Source organism: Indicator indicator, chromosome Z, assembly GCF_027791375.1.
Source record: "Indicator indicator isolate 239-I01 chromosome Z, UM_Iind_1.1, whole genome shotgun sequence".
NCBI classification, from domain to species: Eukaryota; Metazoa; Chordata; class Aves; order Piciformes; family Indicatoridae; genus Indicator; species Indicator indicator.
Window position 1 is genome coordinate 46,187,650 of NC_072053.1, and position 25,973 is coordinate 46,213,622.

The following is a 25,973-nucleotide window of genomic DNA, read 5'->3' on the forward strand; positions in this document are numbered from 1 at the left end:
CACTGTATGTGAGAAAAGGATGATGTTGGAACAAAGTACAATGGAGAGGTATGTAAGAAAATTGTTAATTTCATATGTGTAAAATATGAAAACTATGGGAAACTGAATTAAAAACAAAAGGAGAGTATGTTCTCACACCTACTGATGGGCTCCAAGATATTGGTAATGAAAGAAATTGGTTTTGGTGGCAGTGGCAATAGGATCCTTGAAAGCATCAGTCAGAGCTGGCAGCAACTAAGTAAGTGGAAAAACTTACTTGGAATTGGGTATATAAGCACTGAATTAGGCTGCACCATGCTGGTTTCAATGAGCAGTATGGAGGCTCTTACCAAGTAACATGGGGATAAATCAGCTTGCCCACATACGAGTATTTTCTGAAGCAATCTATTAATTAGTATAAATAAGCTCTCTTCCTCTCCATCCCTGCAGTAACTATACAAAACACAAACCCATATACACAAAAATATAATTTTAAAAAACGTACTATTTTTCTATCATAGGATTCCCCACTGCTGTAAGTTGTAGCTAGTGTGGATGCACATTCTTCCAGATACCAAGGCTTCTTCCCACTTTCAGCTGTGCTGCTTATGGAGATAGTGTAGATGCTATTGGTGTAACCATCACAGGAACAGTGGTCTCGACTTCTTCCACCATTTCCAGATGCCCAAACAAAGACTGAACCTAAGCCTCTTCGTCCCTGTTTGAAAACAGCACAAAATATTTGATTAATAATTCTTTTCTTACCTGCTTAATGAACAGGTCATTTCCCCACAAAAGACATCTGATGAAAGACAATAGAAACTAGCTTATTGAGAAGAACCTGAAATGAAAACAGGATTTAGTAGAGATCAGAATTCAGACACCATAAAAATTCAGAAAATGAGTGGTATGAACACAGCTTTAGATACCATTTTTATACAGTGTCAGTTTGTTGCTCTGCTGTTCAGTTGCACCAAGAAAGTGGTGTTGAAGACTCAGAGAAAGCATTAAAACATCATACTGGGTTGGTATCTAAACCCCTTTGTAACACAGGATACCTTTCATTTATTAGGGTGCTCTCAGCTTATCTCCTTGGGTTGCCTGGTGACACTAGGTATTGTTAGGACTGCATTATATACACTGTGATTCAGAGCATCGTTGTTTCACAGACACTATGTATCACAAGGTGCAAAGGGACCTCAGGACAGTCTAATTCATCTAGTCCATTATGAATGCTAAATGAGCACACAATAGATAAACAAAACTAAACTAATAAAAAAATCTAAACTAATGAAGCACTAAAGCATCAGTTCAGCATGATATTTTAAGCATATAATTAGTTGGGCAAGTTAGTTAGGTATATCCATAATCTCAAATACAATATTAAAATAGGTAAACTCACCTTGACATCTTCTTAATATAACCAAGTTACATGGTATAAGAATGAATCAAAACATTTTTGGTGGTGCTAGTACTCAAATAAGAATTGACACGAAAAATGATCACTAGTAACCTGCATTGTTCATATGTGGGATTTTAGAATTATTGATATATGTGTAACTGGGCTTTTCTTCATTTATATTTATGTATTCCGTGTCAGTGAATAAAATTCAAATTCATGCAACTATGTCATCTGCATTAACTATGAGCACTCACTATCTGTAAGCACTTTACCATTCAGATAGCAAGACTCAACAAAGGACTAAACTTATCTTCGATTAAGCTAAGTTATGCCACCTTTTCTTACATGACATTCTCTCAAAGCACAGGACATCCATCTCAGTTACAATTACGTTAACATTCTTTTCTGTACTTCATTTGCTTGCAACTCATCATGCAGTATCTAAATACGTTTTAAGTAGGCTCACACCTATGTATGAAAAAAATAGTTATAAAGCATAAACCATTACTTTTTGTGCATGAATTGCTTGTCCTTGGGGGCATCTATTTGGTTTTGTCCTTTTTTTTTAAACAGTGTACAATTGTGTACCACGAGAAGCACAAAGACAGCTGCTGAACATCGACCAAGTCAATCTTAAACAACTAGCAACTGAAAGATTCATTTAATCCAGATGCTTAGAGGGGTTTCACCAGAGCTTATTGTGCTAAGCTTAACTGAACCTGTATCAATGTAAGACACAAACCTTCAAAGTTCACAATCCAGACTTGAGCTCTTAAACATTGATGAATTTCATTTTGTGAGTTTTAATAAGAGTAGACTACCTGGAGAGACTCTTCTCTCCAGCAAAACAAGTTAAATATGAAATTCTTCTGGCTAGTGTTTACATAAGGTTATATCTCTAAAATGCAACTTTTAATTTAAAAAAACATTTCAAATAGGGAAAAAAATGTAGGGTGCCAAATTAAATGCATTATGAAATCCACATTCTCTAGACAAGATCAGTCTAACAAACTGGGAAGTGTAACTGTTTCAAGTCCTTTCACTTCCATTAGTCGATCTTAGTTAATGCACTAGTAAAAAAAATGCAAAATAGTGACAATTAAATAAAAAGTCAGATGTGTTTTACAGACAACATTTATGAAGTGTTACAGCTCTTCCCCACATTATGAACTCCCACCAAATCAAACGCCCCTTTCCATCCGGGGTTCTTGTTCTGCCCAATATTCTCAACCTGCAGGGTCTGATGCAGAGCCTCTCAAAGCCAGTGGGATGTGTATTGCAACTTCATGTGGCTGGAACTGATTTACAAAGCACTCACCTTTAATTCAATGGTCTGGTCACCTCCCTTTGTGCATCTATACTTTTTACCTCTCCATTTTGGAAACGATGAGACAGACAAAAGCAAGGGTAATGGAAAGCTTATTACATGAATATTCACTGACTTAGTATCACAGCAGATCTGCATCTCTGTGGGGAATGGGCCAGAGGATTACTCTAAAAAATACTGATTCCCTACTTTTTGATGACTTTTACTGGGTTTGGTTTGGTTTCATCCCACCATCTCTTGCAATCAGATGACATGTCCCACCAGTATTCTATTATTTACTTTCATCTTGTGACTTCTCAATGGTCATTTTTGGCTTATCCACCAATTCTGTCATCTGTTGCAGACTCATGCACTGGTTCCTGTCCAGTCCTACACCACCCTTAAAAAACAACTTCTCTCTCCCACATATATAGACCTGAACAATATTAATATATGCACAGGCAGGCAGAACACTCTGAAAACTGCATATTATAGACACACTTCTACATCCAGAATGTGTCAAAATATCCCATCAAAACCTCTTTTTGATGAATTTTCAAAAGTTTCTATCTATACAACTTTACATTTTTTTCCTTCACATTTGTTTCTCGAAAGCACAGTATTATGTATTAGTTTGTCTGAAAGCCTACCTTTCACTTTTATATTAAAAAATATATTTTTAAACAAACTTGTACAAAATATTTCTGTACAGGAAAATATCCTATCAGTAACAGTCTACGTGTCATTATTCTGCTGTCTTTATCAGCTAGTTTGTCTGCAAACAGCAGCATAACATTATTTGTCCCACTCATGCAATGAAAACCTTTTCATAGAGGAGCATATTTTCTGTATATTTTGCTGATGTAACCCTCAAATTATTAGCTTCTTCGTGCAGAGACTATGTCTATATTTATTTATATGGATACTTACTCTGCTGTACTAATAATGAAAATTGAGCTGCAGAATCAGGAATGTGAATACATTTTTGGACGCAAACTGCAGTTCTGATGAAAACTCACCAATGGATGTTAGAAACTCTACAATGCAGTATTTTAAAATAATAAGCAACAATTTATATTCTAATAGTAATGACAGGACTTAAAAAATAACAGCCATTTGCACCCAAATTTAGCTTTCCATGCTACATTTTTAATAGACAAATAGTAATAAATATTTCTTCAAAACTAATGTCTCCTGCAAATACATAAAGTATCAACATCTGTTACTGCAATAAAAAAGTACCAGTGCACTAATTGAAAAGAATATTTTCTAATACACTCAAAGAAAAAATCCCCATTCCTCTAACACTCTGCAATACTGCACATTTAACAGCTCAGCATTTCACAGAAAACAACAGCATCACCTTCAGTCTAAAAAACATGCTAAAGATCTTGTTCCTAGAAGCTATTTGGCAAAGTAAATAGCAGCCTTTAAAAAAAGAAAATAAATAAACAACCCTCCAAACTAAATCCAACCTGAATAAAAAAATGTGTCAAGCAAATAAGTTCTGGTTCACATTTACTGGTTCACATTCACATTAAACTACTGTTTGGTTCCCTCTTTCTCCTTGTTTCCAAACATCCTGCTTTAATCCAAAAGACACAGTCATGCTCAGGAAATTATAAACTTGCTAGTAACTATAGAAAGCAAGTAATTAGAGCAACAGCATCAGCTGTTCGTCTGTATGTGAATGCCATTCCCAACCAGTCTCCTCTAAATGCATTAAGTTAAATAACACTCGGACCCTGTTACAAAGTTAGATAAACACGTGCAAGGCACTCTGTAGCTTTTACTGTTTGTCTACGTCTATCATATGTCATCTGCCAGATGCCCAAGGGTGTCAAGATGAAAAGCTAAGCCATGAGCTGCCAAGGAAACCATGTGTCATTTTTAACTCAAAAGCAAAGGTGCCTTTACGAACCATACGGCTACAACTTGAGCAAAACTAAAAGAGTCAATGAACTATACTAGAGGCATAGAGCAGCGTGGAATGTGTGTGCAGCGAAGTGTGCTCACTGCATGACGTAAAAATGCATGAGTTAGTCTCCCTCAAGGCACAGTGTTGTTTCTGCTCTTCCAAATGCAATGACAGTACAGACTGACTCTTGCCATCACTCACTAACATCCAAGACTTGCTATTGACATAGCAGCCGTCCAATTTTCTAGCACATCTTCTGGGCAAAGCCAGGTGACCTTTAATGAAACAGGCTCAGGCCACTGAGAAAAAGGCTGCAAGGCAGAAATTTCACTTGTAAAAGCACAGCCCAAGAATCTTGGGATATGCTCACGTTTTTTCTGCTAGTTCTTCCTTTACCTTGGTCAGTGAATTGCATGCAGTGTAAGTGATACAGAAGTTTTTTGGGTTTATTGTTTGTTTGGTTGGTTTGTTTTTGTTTTAATTCAACAGAGTTAGCCTGCCAAGAAGCAGAGCCAGTGTGAACACATTCATAATGGCATCTGCAGACTTTCCTAACACTGTTAAAAGAATATCCCCCACTCCAACTGTGTGTGTTTGTGTGCTTGTGTGTGTATACATATGAACCACAAATCTATGAATAACAGTCTTACTGGTACTGACAGGAACCATTATATGATAGAGGTCTTCACACACTTCACAACCAGCAGCCCCATGGTTTCTGTCTATGAGGTACAGTTTGAGATAGTAGAACGATTTATTCACACTGTTTTACAAAGTTTAGACTGGATTTTCACTCACTCCTCTACAAATCAAGCTGCCTTAATCCAGCCTGTGAATCCCAAATGTTTTCCTGCTCACGAATGGAATGCCTTGAATACCCTCTCTGCCTGTGGGCTGAATTGCTGTCTCAAGTGACCAAATTTACCAAGGGACAGGGAAGAAACTATGAAGGAGCAGGAAATGCCAGAACCACTGATCTGGAGTGATTAGAGGTACAGTGCAGCCAGGGAGAGGCGATTTGATGTTAATATAATGAAAATCACACATCCACATGCAGGAACACATCAGGAAAACATAAAATAGAGAGAGAAGGGACACTCTACTGACAATAAAAGCCTACACATTCAATTTCCTGTATTATCCCCAGTGCTGTTCTAAAATACGTAATGCTGGGAAGCAGAATTGATCCTGATGCGGAAGCTAGAAAAAGTAGCCCATAGCATGACCTCTTCCTGAAGAGGAACATTCATAACTGAATGCGCAGAACAGAACTCTGGAGTTCTGTAGTACTCTGGAGACCTAAAAAACTACTACATGGGCATGGTTTGGAGTGCAGCACAGTACAGCCACTGTAGGGCCAGACTCATAGCATTATGAGAAACGTATTTGTGAGAAACAGCATCTCCTTTGTCTACAGGTTCCACTGATTACTTGGGTGCTGGACTTGGGTGCTATATTGTATAGAGGCACAGTGACACCAGTCTCCTGACTGGCAGAATTTTGGTTTAGGGAAGTACTATCTACCAGCTCCTGATGAATTTCTACTTAACATCTTATCTGGGAATGAAAGCTAGTCAGGTGCACCACCCTTAAGAAACTCTTCTGTAGGGTATACAACATTCCCCCATGAAAGCAGACATCTCTCCAAAATAGATAATGGCAAGCTGAGAGTCCAAACCAGCAATTAGGAAGTGTGCCAAACAGTGTTTTTTATTACAACAGCTTCCTTGGGTAATAAAAGAAAAACTTGTGAAGAAATGGAGAACTTTCTGAGGCCATTAATTCTGTTGAACTTCTCATGCACTCAGAAAAATTCACATTTGTGCATCAGTTAATTAAAAATGTGTACCTATGTTACCTACAAAGAAGTAAGTAATATGCCAAACAAGCATACATAAAGACACATGCTTGAAGGAATGTCTAAAAATGGAGTTCTAGGAAAACTAGGAAGTCAAGAGAAATATTACTACTGCTAGAACAGGCATACATACATACAGTAGGTATAGATTATTTGTCTCTGCTTACACAAAATTATTACCTTTTATTGTTGAAAAGTCAAGATATTTCTAATAAAGTTAAACTTTTTGGCTGCTTCTGAACCAGCTTCTTAATTAAAAAACGTAAAGACAAAATTATTAATCACAACAAAAAGAATGGAAAATGTATTTTAATAGCTCATAAGATATGATAACTTTAGAATATTGAAGTGCAAAAATATTTGAATGTGTCATAAAAAATACTGTGCTGAATAACCACAAGCACCCATGCATTAACCCAATATTTTGGGATATATATCAGTGGAATATTTCAACATGCATCCTCGCATTTGGTGTATTTTTTATTTTACTTTTCACTAGAACAAGAGCTTAAGCAGTTCCAAGATATTCCCCACAGAGCTATAATTAGTGCTTAAAGTTCAACCAAAAGAAGTGTTGGCTGAAACCTGAAATCTGAACCTGTGGAATGCTGGAATGAATTTCTCATTTTCTTAAACAAAATACACCCAGCTACAGGGTAGCATGAATTGGAGTTTAGTTCAGGCTATCTCTCCATATTATCATTACTATTGTCATTGTTGCTGATACTGTTAGTAGGATAAAACAAGCTGTGTATTTTAAACACCTGTGATAAAACAAGAGCTGGCTTTTCCGAAATTTCTCTTGCACAGAGTCTCTAGTTAATGATAGCTGAAACTGTCTGCACGTAAAGGTAAAGTAAACATGCAAGTACACAAGAAAGATATTTGTGTTAGGACTAGATACAGGATGGACTTCACATACAAACACTCATGGATTGGGTTCAGGCAGTTCCTGTTGCCTTTATGCCACATACTAAAGAGGAGTCCACAGCCACTAGACACACACAGCTGCTGTTTCACTACTTACATTAGACTTCCTTATACAGAACTTAGGTTTTGAGATGCCTGTCAAACTTCCCACAGAACCTGATTTTTTTAAAAAAAATTATCTCCTTTTAGTATATAAGCATGAAAACAAGGCTGCTCTGCTTCTGTGTCTGCATACTGAGGACTGAAGTAGTATCTTTGTGCAGTTTGTGTCCTATAGCATTTGTTTAGGAACAAACCACACTTAAGCTGCATGCAAAATCATTGCCCTTGTGGTTTAGTACCTTATATTCTATAAAGAGAAAACTCTCAATGCAAAATTCCAGCGATTTTCCTTTCAGAAATCTACTTTTTCCACATGACACAGAAATGCCTAGATGCTGCAGTTGTTCAAGTATACCAGTAAAGCAGGTAAGTGATTTGCCCATAGCAAGTAACGAGATGCCTGTTTCAGGAATGCACTCTCTGAAATGCATATACTTAGGTGTATGGAAAGAGAATCACTTACCAAAGGTGCTTTTCAGTATTGGCTTTCCAAATTACAATTTGTCCCAGAACAAAAACGGTGTGGATTTTTTATGATCAAATTTATCACCTATTCCAAAATCACAGGCCACTGTTGACAAGTCCAAAAGTGGTAATGCAATTCTGGCTTGTTACAACCGTTTTCAACAATATGTGTGAGATGGGATGAGGTAATCAAATAGTTTTGGTTTGCGGTACATATTTTGACACTGTAAGGAAAGGGGACATTTTGAGTTGTATTTTCCTGCAAATCTCATCTAAAATTCTCATGCCTTTTAGGATTTGGATATCCTGTTGAATATAACGTAAGAAGATTTCTGGTATATTATTTCTTTTTTTGCCCCCCCCTTTTTTTTTTTGTGTACAACATCTTGACTGCTTGTGAGAAAGCTCACTTTTCACAGAAAGCAAAGGAGAGAAAATTAAAGGTTAGCTTTGTTTATATATCTCCAAAAGAAAACAATATCAAAATTCATCCAGGTATTCCTGAGTCTAAACTCTTATTTAATTTACTGGAAGGCAATATCCCTAATTCTATTTTGACTGAATACCATGTGCAAGTGGCAGAGAAAAGAATTATTATCAGCTTAATGATGTGCTAAGGTTGCCACTTAACCTGCCTTTTCTGGGCAATCTTGTTTTGGAGAAAACTAAACCGTATCAAGTATAAGCCCCATCTGCAAAGACATTAAAGCATCCTGAGACATGCATATTAGCCAAATGCAAGGCAGTAAGACCTAGCAATTATGCTTGTTAAGACATCCAGGAGGGTGGATAAATTCTTGGAAAGTGGTGACTCTGAAAAGGAATTTAGGGTCATGGAAGATAATCAGTTGGCTATGAGCTGGCCTAAAATTTAGTCTGCTCCTTGAGTTGATAAGCAGGATGACTATGAACATGGGCAAGGAACAGAGAAACTGTAGTGTGAGTACACAGAGAAGGCTACAACTTCCATGTCCCCATTCTGGTATCCATGCTTGCAAAATGAATGCTAAGAAACAACAAGTGTTTCAGATAAAACTACAGGAATGATCTGTAATTTAGAAATTCTGACTGACTGCAGCAGTTTTAGGCTATGCCTTTAACATTTTTTCACAGATCTTGAACAGAAAGCAGTAAAATGTAAATAAATCACTACTGGGTGTAAAATACTAATGATAATTCTAAACAATTCCATTGGAAAGATAACAGACTTAAGCTAGTAGTGTAAACAGTATCTCTCTCTCGCTTCCTCGGGCTGGGAGATACTAACTTTGTGCTTTTGCTGGCTTCTGCTTGACCTTGGCTGCATTGTTTTGGCTAAGTCTAACAAAACGTCTCTCTGCTCTTTCTCTTGTCCCTTCTGTACAAGGGGATGAGGGGGAGGCAGGGAGGGAGAAACTGCTGCAGCTCCCCTGGTCTTTGGCCAGGGGGGTCCTTGTGCTGTTTATTAATTGTAAATACCTGTAAATATTGCAAATATTGTATATTTTAATATATTCATTGCATTCCATTGTAGATTGTAGTTTTGCTTATAAATACAGCTTTCATTTGCTTCCAACTGATCTGGTGTGTCAAATTTAATACTGGGGGGGCGAATTTTCAACCCACCATACTGACAGAAGGAAACAATATACAAATGTTAATATTAACACCATAAAAAGATTTTGCAGGACAGAACAAGAGGCAGAAGTACTAATTTTACAGGTTAAAAATCAGCACACACATTAGAATTCCAGGTAAATCTGTTCAGTCTTTCTGTGATAACTTATTCCATGCAAAACATGTCATGAGCTCTCCAAGAAATCAGTAATGAAATAAAAGAAAATGCAGGTTACTGGCGTTTGAAATGGTCACACCAGAGATAAGGAGGTCAAGGAAGTTAAGAGTATTTTAAGGATGAGCCAGGGAAACAAAGCTTCTAGGTGACTTTGACATAATAGATGTGAATCTAGTAATAATGATCATATTCATTTAAGAAAATAATTCAGACTGGAAGATGTGGAGAGAAACACCACTCTGGTGAGCAAGGGGATGGACAGCCTAGTCTTTAAGTGTGGCAGTTCAGGCTGGGTGCCTCCTGTTGCTGCCACATAGGTTACACCTCCGGAGTTCCAAGTGTCCAACCCAATAAGGCGGACACAGGAGACAGCGTATTTCTACACATAAATCCTGTGCCCTATCAATCCATCTGCAAAGTCATTCCCTGACTCTTTCTTCCCTCTCTGCCTCCCATGGGAGATGCTCTCTTATCGAGTAATGGTGGGGGAGTATCTCAAGGCCTCTTAGGCCTGTCTAGGCCTAATGCCAGGAGGAGAAAGGAGGCGGGGGGGGGCGGGGGTGTAATCTCAGACCTGGCCAGCCTGAGACTAGTCTAGTGGGGGAAGGGGGGAGGGTGAAGAAAGATCCCTGGTAGTTTTGGGTATACCCTCAGGTGGGGAGAACAGAAGAGTTGGGAAGCCTTTGGGTGTTATGTAAGGGACTCTTTATGCTTTGGGACATCTCTGCCACTATGCTTGTAGTGTTTTGTAGTATTGCCAATTGCTTTTCCATTTAAACTACCCATCACTCTTCAATCTGTTTGTGTGAGCATAATTCTTTTGTCCCTCTCGGGGCAAGAGAGGATCTGTCTGGTCTCAAACCGGCACATTGAGCGACTAATGAGTGTGTCTTGTTTCTCACAACAAAAATAAAGTCACAGGACAAAAATGGAAGGAGAAAACGTATGTGAACTGAAGCATAATTCTGGTCAAGGAACAAACGGGCAAAAGCCTGCATGTGAGTAAATCTGGATTTAACTTAGAAGAACATCTCTAATCAATAGACTAGTGATGGCTGTGAAATGGTCTCACAACAGAAACAGAAGGGGGAAAGAATTTTAATTAATTCTTTAACAGAAATTGCTGAATGTATTTATAGGACATGGTGCCTGTGCTAGTACAGAACTGTACTGGATGACCTGCACAGTGATTTCCTGTGTTATGTCCCTATGTTCCAGTTTATTTATTTTATCCAAGAGATTACTTGGCCAAAGTCTATAACTATTTACACGTCAAGATTTCTAACACCGTAAGATGCATCATAAATATAGCAGAAGAGGCACTTTACAATGGAAAGGAAACAAAGAAATTTAGGTAAGTAGCAATCTATATATTTTTAATAGTAATGGTTATTAGTGACTTGCACAGCCATGGACATAACAGGCTTTTGACAAGACTTGCCCTTCACAAAAGACGTACAGAAAACAGAAAATAATAGCTGGATTAAGAAAACAGGGATATTGATGCAGTAAATCTGATTTATGATGAAGGCCAGGACTAAACTTTAATAGGCTTTTCTGTCATTAGAACTAAGAATATTATTCCAAAGACTATGGTGCTATGTCTTGCGACAGCAGATGGAAGAATTAGAATGGTAAAATGCCATATATGACTTTTCCAGTTCTGGTATATAGGCAGCATACACATGTAGTACAGAACCACCCCCAGCTTAGCACATTATGTTGAAGTAACTATATCACATGTTCAGATTTTACATCATAGATGCAATAGGGATGCATAGTCTATATTCAAATCATGTAACAGGATCTAACATTAAGTTACAAGAGCATACTGTAAGTCATGTCTTCTGAGATCTTCCCTTCCCCCAGCACAGTACTAATTCTTTTGATTGCTCTTAAACAAGTAGTTTTTAGCCAACTCATTAAAAACATGGAGGAGGTCCTCTGCATGCGAAATGTATCTGCATGTGATCTGGGATATGCATACATACATACAGATGAATGCTATTCAGTCTCAAATGATAACAGTACAAGGTGTTTGGTCCTAGCCTCTGTGCATCACAGCATTTCAATGTATAAAACAGTCACTTTGGAAGTTATTTTGACACATTTGACTGGGAATCATCTTGCAGTAACTTCTTTCTTTGATTTTCATAGCGCAATTCTTTGGAAAAGCAAACAGAGAAAGGTCCTATTTGTTTAAACAACACATCCTACTCATAATGATGCAGAGAAGTGATGACAAATAAATTTGAAAGAAACATCTGTGGTACAACACAGGCAGTAAATCTTTGCCTGGATACTCGCAAATTATGAATAATCCCTTCCACTTTTGAAGTAGAAGCATATAGTAATGATAATGATTTTAGTAATAATACTAATTATTTTTAAATGAAGTCCATTACTTTCTTTTCTGCTTTCCGTTTTCTTCTCTTCCCTTTTCTTCCCTTGCCTATCCAAAGAGACCTATTAAGTGACTGTTAGAGGGCCTTTTGCTCTCAGCAAATACTTTGAAAGCACACTCTGCAGCCAAAGTTGGTGAAGCGAGAGAGATGAGAAGGGGCAGTGATGATGGGAGGGAAGGCACCAAGCCGAGTTCTCACAAGAGGTTCAGTCACACAGCATTTGATCATTAATGTCCATCAAGCATTTTGGCTTGTGTTCAGCTTGCTAAACAGAATGGTGTGGTGGCAATAAGATGACGGCCCCTGTGCCGACACAGGCAGAAAGCCAAAAGTCTCCATTCCATGAAGATTTCCCAGCCTCTCTACCTTCGTGGGTTATATTAAGGATCACATGCTTTGTTACCAATTTGGAACACCTTATGGGTACTGCAGAATAAACAACGTAGAGCATGCAGTTGGTGAGATATTTGAAGAAGTGAGATAAAGAGCTCTTTGAAAACCCGCCATGTTAAATATCAACAAGCATCATATATCCAGGAACTTGACTATTAGGTTTTTGCCAAACAGTGAAAGAACAAGTTGGAATATCTGAAATGCATTACTCTTCAAATGAAGCTGAGTCTGATGCTAAAACAATAGGCTTATTTGTATTAATAGAAATGAGCTAGTTTTGATGCTGCATTACAGAGTCACAAATCAGTGAGCCTATGTCTCTCAAGTGCTTATAGTATTGTGCTTATACACTGATACAGATAGTCACCTTAAAATCCAGTGGTAATTTGGTTTTACCTTTATGAATCAGGAAAAGGCTTTCATGCTCTCTTTTGTACCAGACTCAGAAGTCTTCTTACACGATTTGGCCAAGATACTGTTTTGCAATGGTAAGCCTGCTCTTGAACACAGGGTGAAATGTGACATGGCGCACCTCATCTTTTCTTGAGTATGTTACTTTTGGATACATCTGATTTTTTTCAGGCCTGCATGGTCTGCATTATTTTATATTCTTATGACTACAACTTCTAAAACATTGGCATTTTAAACACAAGTCGCTAGAATTTTCCACCCATATGACTAGATGATTTCCAAGAAAAGGACCTGGTCAGCTGGGAGCTTGGTATAAAAAGATGTCCTATGTTTGCATAGAAATTGTTTGATAGAAAAGCCTCCAAGGTTTCTCTTTGAACTGATGTCTGCAAATTTAATAGAATTAAACAAAATACCCTAAAGATGACACAAAATCACGGTACGTAAGACAAGTTTAAAAACTGGTTTCTCCTTTCTTTACCTTGATCGTGGCCAGATTTTTTAAAGTATATACAAGATAATAAGCATTTTTGTCTGCCTATTTTTTTTTTTTTTGCACAATCACTGTGTCTGTTTGGGGAAATCTATGTTTGGTTGAGTATCTAGCTATTACCTCAGACAATCATCTGGTTTTAGGAATGTTTTGGCACTGAGATAATTCTTCTTCTATTTGCCTCATCTTTCAAAATGATATATCCTTATAACAATGTATGGAAATACAGAAAAAGTACCTTTATATGAACATGGCAAGGCATGGTTTATTAAAAAGAACAAGAAAAGGTTAACCTTAAAGCAAATTTTGGTCTGGAAACTAAGCCTATTAAGGAAGGTAACAACTGAGAAATACATTTACAATCTTTCAGTATATATTACATTTTAAAGAATGAAAATTAGAGATAAAATTTAAACGTTTTGTATTTCCTATGAGCACGATCTTCTGTAAGTTTTAAAGAGAACTTTTATTTCCTTAGTAGAAATTGAAAAACTTTTGTAATGAGAAACAAAGTTTTCAAATACATGGTTGTATTTAGTTAGATCTATACGACTCTGAATGGGCAACTTTGGACAGAACAAAAAGTTCATATAATAAAATAGAAGCCAAATTGTAAAACTAGTAATTTGACTTGCATCAAATACAACTTCTACAATTTCACAAAAAACATACCAAACTCTTTTTCTGTGCTGTTATCAGAAAAAAGACAACTGCAGAATTTTAAAATTAAATACTGTGTTTCCACTATATACTGGTACATACTGAAAATACAGAACAATGTGCTGGTAAAATTAAATTCGTCTGGGTTCTGTAGGGTATCTTCTCATATTACAGCTATAATACCAATGGAACAATAATGCTTGTAGGCAAGATACATGCTTCTGGCAAATTATTCCACATTCTTGATTTACACCAGACCTATCCCTAGTTTGAGACTTCAATTGGAATGAGCTGAGTTTTCTGGTACAGAAATTTGGGCTGAACTTTTAGTAACTGTCTTACCTACATGAAATACGACATTTAAACTAACACACATACATGTTTAAACATAAAACTTTGTTTAAGTTCCCCTGCATCCTGCAGTTCCATTAGGGCCCCCATCACCACTTCATTGTTTTTCTTGTCTGTGGTCACTGTCAAACAATAGTAAACTCTAGCTGGGTGATGTGGAACACTGATATTTCATCTGAAAGGAGAAGTGATGATGCATAGGAATCGCAATGGAGATGCATGTGGCCTTCAACATGCCTGTTATATTGTTCTAAGGGCACTTCAATAACTATTTTAATAACGATTACTACATACAACAGAGTTCTTTGGGGTAGAATCTATCGATATCCCTCAATGTGTTTAGCTGTTCATTCCCCTGGAATTTCTCGCAGAGAAAAGTTCAGTATGGGCTGGAGTATTTTGTTATGCTAGCCTTCACATATTATATAATGTATAATTAGCAAAGGGGTAAATTTGCAGCTCCGCACTGAATAGTCATCACATATGACTAAGAAGAAGGAAGGCAGAGGCCCATGGCCACATGATTAGTAAAACATTGACAGAACTGAGTTTGAGAAGTGTAGTATAGCATTGTTACTCCGGTATTACTAAAGGCTTTTCATAACTTACCTGCTAGGTAGTTGAGTGTGCGTTGTTATCAACACTTGGGGCAGGGAGGATAGGAGTGGGAGTAAGAAATTTATGTGGCAATATCAAAGAAATCAAAATAAGCCAGCTGTGATCAGATGTGAATTCAGATCTCCTAGACTTGTGCAGCTAGGTAGTGATTACAGTGATACTGGGTATTAATTGTATGATATATTTACTTATAAATTACAGTCAAATATACTCTAAATCACCTGAAATGCTGTACTGTGTATACAGGCAGTCAGTTTATCAAGTGCTCTTGTAAAGCAGTCCATTAGCCCTCCACTCTCATTGTCCCTGTTTGCTCTTTATGACACATCCTAGGTTAATACAGTCTCGCTCTTTTACACATAACACAAATCTCCCTCGCTGAATGTTAGCTATGGTTAAAATCAGTTTTGGCACACCTGTTTAAAACACTTATTGACCTCAGTAAAAGCTGAACTTCCTGATCTTGCTGCACAGTGTTATCCTGTCCCAGTTCCATAAATATGTTACAGTTCCACTTTGGTCCAAGAGTTTCAGTCTCTTTAAATAAATGTTTGCTCTTACTTCCCTTTTTTCAGATCCTGGAGCCACCTACCACTGAACTAGCAATTCTCCTGTTGCATTCAAAATAATGCTCAGACCTTCAAATGCAAAGCTTTAAATCCTTTCTACCAGTCCCATATAGTGGAAGGAAGTGTGAGTACTGGAAGAGAAGGAATTCCCTGATCTGTTTAACAGGCAGGAGGGTGTAAAAGGAAGAAGGAAAAACTGGCCTCTGACAAAAAAAAAAATCTCTAACTACTTGTTTCTTTTTGTGGGTTTTTTTATTTGATAGTAACATTAAAGAAAATTGAGAAGGTTTTAGATTTTTCATGTAGGGGCATTTGGGATTTTGCATATTGTATTATTGAAGATCTCTTGGCTATATTACAGAGAAAATGTAATAGCACAGACTTGTAACGTATGTGTAAGTTATAAATAGGATGTAAGTTCTCTGAGACCAGACACATATACTAAAAGAAACCTGGGCGTAGATTTCTTTTAGCTCCCAGTTCCCTATTAAAATCATCAAGCTTCCATTAAAGCAATTAGGAAAACAAAGTGTAACAGCGTTAAAACCATCACACAAAGCAATGAAAGAAAAGAATAAAGAAGGAAAAATAGTCTAGACATTTTCCCTAAAATTTCATTGCAATTCAGATTTGATGACTTGGCACTGCTGTGTAAAGTAGACTTTTTCAGTCTCACTTTTTCTTGGAATTACATCATTACCTCCGAGCAACTTTAAAGGACACTGAGGATGATGTACTCCAATTGAAAATGAACAGAGATGATATTTCAGGAAGGACTGACTCTCAAGGCACCACAGAAAGAAAACGCACTTTTAGTTTTTCTCAAAGAAACCTCTTCTTCTTCAGCATACTTTCCTCTTCCCCATGCTGTGCACTTGCATGTAATGGGCAAAAATATCTTACACGTGCACACAAAAGCAAATCCAGGAGGTTGTACTTGGATGCCAACCTACCATTCTGATGCCATTCTCAAAGGCCTGACGTGCCAGAGAAGCAGGTCCGTCCACAGTTTTACCATCGTCATCAGGCCCCCAGCTGGCACTGTAGATATGGATGTGCTGGGGATTAAGGCTTAGAGATTTTGCTTCTACCATGTCTGTTACATCTCCATCCAGCATCCGTACACCTTCAGAAGGAAAGATACAATGAACAGGATTAACCAACTCAAAATGCTTCTTCCCCCCACGCTTATTTCCCCCTCCTGCGTGCCAGGAGGGAATTGTTGAGTAGGATACTGGGACTGAGCGCTCATAAGGATTTCTATTGTTAATAATAAAACCCACAAAACCAGTTTGTATGTATGTTTTTCCAATACAAAAAAAAGTTGCCAGATGAAGAAGTACAAAGTAAAATGTTTTAACCTTAATGTTTTAAACATTACATACAAGTCATGTATCCACTATTCAGCCTTTGAACTTCAACCACAAAATTTTAAGCTAAAATTTTTTTTCGAAAAGGCTTTGAACCCTGAAATGTTTGTATGTTTCACTTGAAGAATAATACATGATTTTCTTTCTCTTTTTATACTGTGGTGAAACTAGAGCACCTACTTTGAGTCATTCACAGTCTCAAGTATGTTGACAGATATAATAAAAGGGTCTCTGCTGATGCATAAATATGGGGTTCCATTGTATGAGGCTGCAAAGAAGAAACTGGGGAGGAAGCTTGTTTGTACACATTGATTACCATGCATAGTAGCAAGGTGAGGTACTAACAAATACCTTGTATGTAACATCATCCAACCCGAAACTGCAATATCGTATAATGTGAAATTCTTCTGTTAAAAGAATCCATTACCATAGATGTGGGGACAAGTCAGTGTGACAGCCTTCTAAAATGGATAGCATCAAGATGCTTTAAGATCACTGGAATGAACAAGGTAGACTTAAATCTGGAAACTAAGAAAATCATAGAGTTGTTCTTTTGACTAACTTTAAACTTTGACTAAAGTTAATTCTTGTTAAGAAAATCATCATTTCTAGTTTTAACCTAAACAGGAAAAGGGACCTACATACAGCAAGCATGACATCTGATCAAAGGGATAATAAACAATAATTTGCATATAACTCTGTGACAATACAAAGCAATGATTACTTCCACAATTAACAAGTTTGATGTTCTTTCCCCTTTGACAGGCCACTGCTATTTACAAGCCAAATTTACATTAGTTTTCATTACAGACACTTCATTTTGCTCATGAGATCAGACTAAAGTAATCTGAATGTTCACTAAGACCTTAACTTTTAATTAACAAAAGGCATAGGGGGTGCTTTGTTGATACAGCATATTTTTTCTCCTTAATCTGACTCAAAAATGAAAAGTGATCATATTTCTAAGTTCCCACAAATGCTGCCCATGTTTTGTGAGATAATAAACTTTTACAAACAGTGATCTCCGTATGAACTTTATTTTATAAAGAATATCATTAAACCAACTCTAGGATTCTCAAGTTTTATTTTTCTTCCTTAGTATAATCTCAGAAAATTAATGAAGGGTGGAAGTTATGTTCTCAATTTCTTTCAAGTAAATTAAGATATATTTAGTTTTAAATAAAGACAAAAAAAGGCAGACTGCTTTTTAACGAAGGGAAATAAAACACTCCTTTATATCTCTGTTATGGCATAGCAAGACAAAATAATATTACACGCAACTGATGAATACTAACTCGAAGTTCTGCCATTGGCACCTGAAGTAATTCATGCCAGGATTTTTGCTAATGGTGAAGTGGTAAAATCTAAAGTAACATAGACAAGGCTGTGACTCAGGTGTTGCTCTCACCAGCCAACAACTGACAGACATGATTCAACCTTGAGTATGAGTGGTGAACATCTCATTGGTGGTTTAAAACAAAAATAATTCCTTACTCTCTCTTCCCTTTTTGCGTTTGTGTTTGTTTGTTTGGGTTTTTTTGAGGGGTTGGGCTTTTTTTGGGGGGGGGGGGGGAGGTCCGCTTCTTCCTTTTTTTCCCTTAAATGTCTGGAGTACTTAATTCTGTCAGTTACAAACCCTCTGAACTGCATTTGGCATGCACAACAAAAGCTGTCCAGATGGCAATTAACAGATTGTGTTTGCAGACTTTCACCTAAGACTTTAGATCTCTGTAAACTTTCCCCAATATTTGCAGTAATTGCCAAAATGTTAAGTGGCATTTTAGTAAGAACAAACTTTCAATGAATCACAAGAAACATGCAAAACTGAGCTGAAAGCAAGTTTTCTTTTAAAATATTTGTTTTTAATCAGCATCTGACTTAAAGAAACAGCTGAACTAATTCTTTGTCAGCTGAAGACAATCTACATCTGTTCTGCCTTAATTCAGTGTAACTATTTTCCTGTCAGGACTCCAGCTCAGCCAAGTAACTAAGCACCCAAATCTCCACAGATACTTTGCAACTTTCACAATCAGCCTGCAACACCAACACACTAACCATCATTTCCTATAAAAGTCCCAGAAGTCTCTGCAGAGAATCACACTTAAAAATAAGATTTATCCCTTTGGTGAACTTATTCGTCTCTCAGTAAAAGGGCCTGTAGGTTACCTAAGCACAAACTGCAGGCATAGTGCATTATAACTGAAGAACCAAACTGCAGTTTTCCTGAGTTATTCTTATCTGCAGATCACATCTTCATGAACAGCACTGTAAGAGAAGGCTCAAACTTTATAAGAATCTTATTTTTGACCTAATTGTAGTCAGAGGAAAGGTATGGAAATGAGACAATAAGTCTCATTGAGAAAAAACGTTAAGAATTAGTGGTGCATATTTTGCTAATGTCTTCCCATCAAAAAGATCACTAATTTTTGACAGAATATGGATGGCATTTCTTTTCCCCTTTGCTTTACCTCCTTACTCCTTGTGTGTCCAAAGACACTTTTCAGTTTGAAGTGAAGAATACTTATCTTCAAAGAGCATACTCAACATCACTGTTTGCAGACGCTCTTCTATTTAAGGAGAATGTAATTGCTTTACCTTGACTCTAGCTAACTTTGGATGGCCCCAGGACGGTCTTTAAATCTCAAGGAAACAAGGGAGTTGAACACTAGTTCAACATAGTATGATTTAACATTTTTACGCTGTTAAAACATTTTACACTGTTAACATTTTACACTCCGGCCTGAGGAAAGAGAACACAACCACTGTATATTCATGTGTGTAGCTTACAGCTTTTCTGAGGGAAGGGAAGCAGGCATGCCAAATGGAAGTCAGCAGCAGCAAAACTCTTACATTATCTATCTATCTTTCTATCTATCTATCTAGTAGAAGAGTAAGATTAACCTCCCTTCACAATACAACAGAATTACCTCTTGTTTCTGATTTTCTGCAGAATACCTTCTGAGCCTCCTGAAATCTTATTTCAGGTGTTGATGCTTTTAAAAGATGGTGCATTACCTCAAGTGACGTTTACACAGCTTTCTTTCAAGAACAGTGGTAGTGATTGCTCTACAGACTCATCATGACAGAGTGGATACAGTTTTTATTTCACTTAAACCAGTGAAATTTCTTGAAGGCTGTCACATTCATCACACAAAACAAACGAACGGACAAATAAACGAAGGCACACATGTCTATCTTTACTGGATCAGGTATTTGTACTATGTCCATATGAATCCAGTTTTATACTCAATTTAGAAAAGGCTGTGATTCAACTACTGTGCCTGGAGGGTTTCTAGAACATTATTATTGCATATTCCTAAAGCAGAATAAGTTATAACCTTTTAAAAAGCCACTGTTACTAACAGAGAACTTTCCAAGGACATGCCCAAGGCCTTGCAGGTTATGTGACTATCCAACTCAAAATTTAAACTTCTCCAGAAGCCACCCTTTATCTCTTGTGGTGAGCTGATTTTCCTCTGACCCTTGTTCGACAACGCAAAAAGTCTGATTTCATAAGTCAGGGTGGACAACCATGTCCAATTCAGCCAACTTGCTAATCTTCCACAAACTTGCCACTCACTCGGCCAGTTCAGATTTTCTAAACCACAGGGTAACTTTGTGCAGGTAAGCTCTCCATCTGAAGGGAAACTTTTTTTGCACCACTGTAACCTTATGCTGGACCAGGTACTGCCTATCCCCTTGAGGCCAACAGGAAAACAGTTGACATTAGTTGATGTTAGGATGATGTCGTCTGCTTTGGCTGATTTGAAGTGCAGCCATGTGCACATCTGATTAGGATCAAACTTGTACTGACCCAGAAGAGAACAGATACAGTACATAAATTAAACGTGGAAACATGGCCTCAACTCTGCCTGCTCTATTTTTTTAACTGTCTTCTGGTGCATATAAAAGCAAACAGGTTTTTGTTTTAATAAATGGCTTCTATTTTGGGACAGAAAATCAAAAATTAATGAGTTTGAGCTATAGGTCTTTCTACTGAAAGCAAATATATAGCAATCCCATGACTTCATCAGAAGTTCAGGGTAAAACCTCACTTGAAGCATTAAAATCTGGCACAGGCAGCCTACAATCTAGGTAACATGTAGATGACATCTTAATAGTCACCTTCACAATTTAACCCGAAAGTCTTAACTGAGCAGCTGTTGAATAAGAATTCAACAACTTGTTACCTCTTGGCTTAAGGAACAAAAAGAAGTGAAATTGAATCTTGCATTTCAGACAATAACTTGATAAAACAGAGGGAACAAAAGAAGATTCTCTGCAACCACAGTCAAGCAACCCAGAAATGAGTTTTGTTTGGACTGTGTTAAGGATCAATATGCAAGGCAATATAAAAATGCTGCCTTGTAAATTTACTTCTCATTTGTCAAATTTCAACACTTTGAGCTCTGAATCTTTGAGAAACCCCAAATATTCTAATTATCACAGTATCACAGAATGGTAGGGGTTGGAAGAAATCTCCAGAGATCATCTAGTTCAACCCTTCTGCCAAAGCAGGATAACCCAGAGCAGACCACACAGAACATGTCCAGGCAGATGCTGAAAGCCTCAAAAGAAGAAGACTCCACAACCTCTGTCAGCAACCTGTTCCAGTGCTACATCACCCTCCATCCTGATATTGATGTGGAACTTCCTGTGTTCCAGTTTGTATCCATTGCCCCTTGTCCTGTCACAGGGCATCACTGAAAAGATTGGCCCTTTCTTCACACTCCACCCTTCAAATGTTTATAAACATTAACAAGATTCCCTCCCAGTCTTCTCTAGGCTAAGCAGCCTCAGGTCTCAGCCTTTCCCTGTAAGAAAGATGTTCCAGTCCTTTAATCTTCTTGTTGGTCCATTGGACTCTGTCTAGTATGCCTCCATCTCTCTTGAACTGTGCAGCCCAGAACTGGACGCAATACTCCAGATGTGGGACTCCACATTTGTCCTTGTCAAACTTCATAAAGTTACTCTCTGCCCAACTCTGCAGCCTGTCCAGGTCTTGCTGAATGGCAGCACAGCCTTCTGGCATATCAGCCAATCCTCCCAGTTTCGTATCATCAGTAAACTTGCTGAGGGTACACACTGACCCTTTATTCAAACCACAGTGTCACAGTATATCAGAGGTTGGAAGGGACCTCAAGAGTTCACCAGGTCCAACCTCTCTGCTAGAGCAGGATCACTTAAGGTAGACTGCACAGGAATGCATCCAGGTAGGTTTTGAAAGTCTCCAGAAAAGGAGACTCCACAACCCCGCTGGGAAGCCTGTTCCAGTGCTCTGTCACCCTCACTTGTAAAGAAATTTCTCCTCATGTTGAGGTGAAGTCTTCTGTGTTCACTGATGAAGATGCTGAACGAGACTAGTGAACAGTCTATACTGAACCATACTGACTCCTGGTGAAGACCATTAGCTACTGGACTTTCCACTGCTGACCACAACCCTCTGAGCTCTACTGTTTGTGCAGCTCTCAGTCTTATCTCACAGTCACTTTTCTTACCCACACTTCCTGATCTTACCTACAAAGATGTTACAGGAGACAAAGACAAATTCTGGGTTTTGTGTTTTTATCAAAGGTCTTGCTTTCTATTTTCCTGTGTGTTCTAAGAGGCAGTATTCCAGGGAGCACTGGAGAAGTGTCACTGCAGACAGATTCCTTTAGTACTAGTATTTAATGACCAGTCTGCAACTGAGATGTACTTGCTAACACAGCTACCTTTGTTATCCATATAAATTTCCTTCTCTTGCTAAGAAAGGTCTGAATGTTCCATTTAGCACAAATGGCTATTTTGGTTACCTTTTTTTTTTTCACCCACATACCTCCAATCTTGGCATTAAAGGCGATTCCTACTGTGCAGTGTGAGTTGTTTGCTGTGGCTGCCACTTCTCCAGCACAACGGGTTCCATGCCTGCAGTCAGACAAACATTTTTCCAAGTAAGCACAGACTGTTGAGATTGAACGTTTTGACTCATCCTCAGGTGCTAGAAGCACAACTGTTCACAATGTCTTCTACCACTTAATCCCTTTTAGTGATTTATATTCATGTTACAGTACTCCTGCAAACACATTATCACAATCATGTAAAACTCTTCATGGTAGGCTTTCTAGGTAATGGAAAAACGTGCAGTTTGCTACAAACTGCATGATGACACACAATTCATAGTGACAGAAAGAAGCCTTGGATATCGGTTTATTATTTTAAACCAAGTTTTACATTATAGACAGAATTTTTTTCCTGCATTCTCCCACAACCACTCAATTTCCTAACACCTAGATCTCCATACAACCTCTAGCAGGCACAGCACCCACAACACTATCTCATGAGGAAGCTAAGATTGCATCAGTGCTCACACTGCTGTTTGGAGATGAGCTTAAGGCTGGCTATATGCCAGATATGCTCAAAATGTACATACCGGCCATGCCTTGGATTAACCCTGCAAGCCTTTCAGAAAAAAATAGCTGAAGTAGCTCTATCCACATCAAGGATATATTCTGTGCCTTAGAGGCAGAGCTGTACTATAAGGGTATAATCTTAAGAAGCTGCTGAGAGGAAAACACAAAACCTCCAGTGGTTGCCCACCCCTTTTTCCACTATGCAAAGCCACAGTGTGATGCCTTGCTTAGCCTTGATTTATGCTTTCTACAAGGTGACAGTGGTCATCCATATGGACATTACCGTAGGAAAGTTGTCTCTACTTTTTGTTATATTTGCCTATGAGATACGATTCATTCAGTTTTGCCCTCATTCCTGTGTAATTATGAAGCTCCACTGCCAAAATGCAACACAAGCAACAAGGGACAGACAGAGAACTTGAGAGACCAACTGTTGCAAGGAGATACAGTTTCAGAACAGACAGGAAAAGAGATCCCCTCCTCCATCTTCATAAGATGAAGACAGAATGGTGATGTAAGGCTTGGGAAGCCACAAAGAAAGACATATAAAATTACAAAAAATAGGTAACAACATGGCAAACACTACAGAGGAGGCTGTGAGAGCACACAGGCACTCTTCTGATGGTCATGGCTGGCAGGATGCTTACACAGAAAAGGCTAGAACATGGGTGGTTTTTAATTAAAGTTGACATGCATATTACAGACAAAGATGACACTTCCTTTCTGTTGGTACAGCTTGTTTTGATTAGAGTCACAAAATCACAGAATGTTTGGGGTTGGAAGGGACCTCGAAAGATCATCCCCCTGCCAAAGCAGAATCACCTGCACCAGATCATACAGGAATGCATCCATGTGGATTTTATGATCTCCAGAGAGGAGACTCCACAGTCCCCCTTGGCAGCCTGTTCCAGTGTTCTGTCACCCTCACAGTGAAAAAAAAAATTTCCTCTTGTTTCCACGGAACTTCCTATGCCTCAACTTCCACGCACTGCTCCTTGTCCTGTCATTGGGCATCACTGAGAAGAGTCTGGCTCCATCCTCTTGGCACTCACCCTTTACATATTTATAAACATTAATGAGATCACTCCTCAGTCTCCTCCTCTCCAAACTAAAGAGACACAGCTCCCTCAGTCTCTCCTCATAAGGAAGACATTCCACTCCATAAATAACTTTTGTGGCTCTGCACCGGACTGTTTCAAGCAGTTCCCTGTCCTTCTTGAAACGAGGGGCCCAGAACTGGATACAATATTCCAGAAAACTAAGTTACACTAAGATAATTCGGTTGGTATGGATTAATATAAATCAAGAATAACAAACAGGAATAGGGGGGGAAAAAGAGAAAAAAAAAAAAAAGAAGCAATGTAAGAGATCAATGATATTACAATTTCAGTTTAATAGTTAAATAAGATATATATAAATCTATGAGAAAAGTGCATTCTTTACTGACAAAAATCAAAGTGACAGGTTGGATGTTGATAAATACTACTGCTGGATCAATGTTTCACAATTATAACTCAGCTATTTCACTCTCATTCAATTCACAATTCATTTGTTTGCCAAATTTGATCACAGAATTTTTCAAGACTGAATTTTACTTTTCATATGAAACCTAAGTTTCAAGCCTAATTTTCTTAATTTGAAGAATGCCTGTTTAACTCCAACTGATAAACCAATGTTGACAAACAAATGTCTTTTTCTATTTCAGAACTATTTCGAAAAGCCTGAAGTAAATAGTTCAGGCAGCACAGATGAAAACAAGTCCTTCTTCATTTCCAAATTGTGTTACTGCTCTGTATTTGTTCGGTGGAGTTCTTTTTATGCATTCATATTTATAGGAAAATAGACAACTTTACAACATGAGACTTAAATCAACTTGCTGAGTATTTCACTAGTCCTCACACATTGGAAAATCCTTATTTTTATCATATTCCACATCCAGTAATCATATAAATTTTATTTAAAAGAATTTTTTGTATCAGACCCTTGCTTCTCTGCCAAGATTATTGTTACATTCTACATTTATAACTCAAATGACAAAATTAGAAGTTGTTTTATGCATTTTGAAGTCATATCTATAAAATTGCACTACCTATGATCACTTTCTCACTCTCTGAATCAATCTTATATGCAACTCATTTTGCTTTAATGTATTTTATGAGTCCTTTAAGTAATATTTCAATTACTCTGTAAAAGACTTTCTAAGAAATCTGCATTATAAAAAATTATGTTCTGTCCACAATGCTTTTAATTTTCCTTTTTCTAGATTTCTGCTTGAGTTACAGTTTTAAACAGACTCTGAATTCTGCAGTTAAAATTAGAAAAACATTCTCATTAATTATTTCACTAATTCCTTAATTAACTTGGTAAATAGTATGTTGAAACTGATGCTTGAAATTAAATGTGGTTTAAAGTTATGAAAACTTTTATCAAGCACGAAATGCTGAAAATTTCAACCTACAGTTTGTGGAGGCAGCAAAACCAGTAACAAGAGGTGAAATGAGGCACTTTAAAGTAGCAGTTTTTGTGAATACATGTGCATCAAAACACAAAAATCTACTGTCTTTGAGGGATGCCTTG

The 25,973-nt window shown here is 37.7% G+C and overlaps 1 protein-coding gene across 2 annotated transcripts in view; it reads right to left on the bottom strand.

Moving 5' to 3' along the window:
* Positions 1 to 25,973, bottom strand: part of PCSK5 (proprotein convertase subtilisin/kexin type 5) — a 265,280-nt gene that overhangs the window by 139,967 nt on the left and 99,340 nt on the right. For both annotated transcript variants that reach the window (XM_054398161.1, XM_054398162.1), the window contains exons 6-8: positions 22,823 to 22,911; positions 16,588 to 16,760; positions 485 to 697 (exon numbers count right to left, since the gene is read on the bottom strand). In XM_054398161.1, coding sequence (XP_054254136.1) covers positions 485 to 697; positions 16,588 to 16,760; positions 22,823 to 22,911 — 475 coding nt within the window. The remainder of the gene's footprint in view (positions 1 to 484; positions 698 to 16,587; positions 16,761 to 22,822; positions 22,912 to 25,973) is intronic.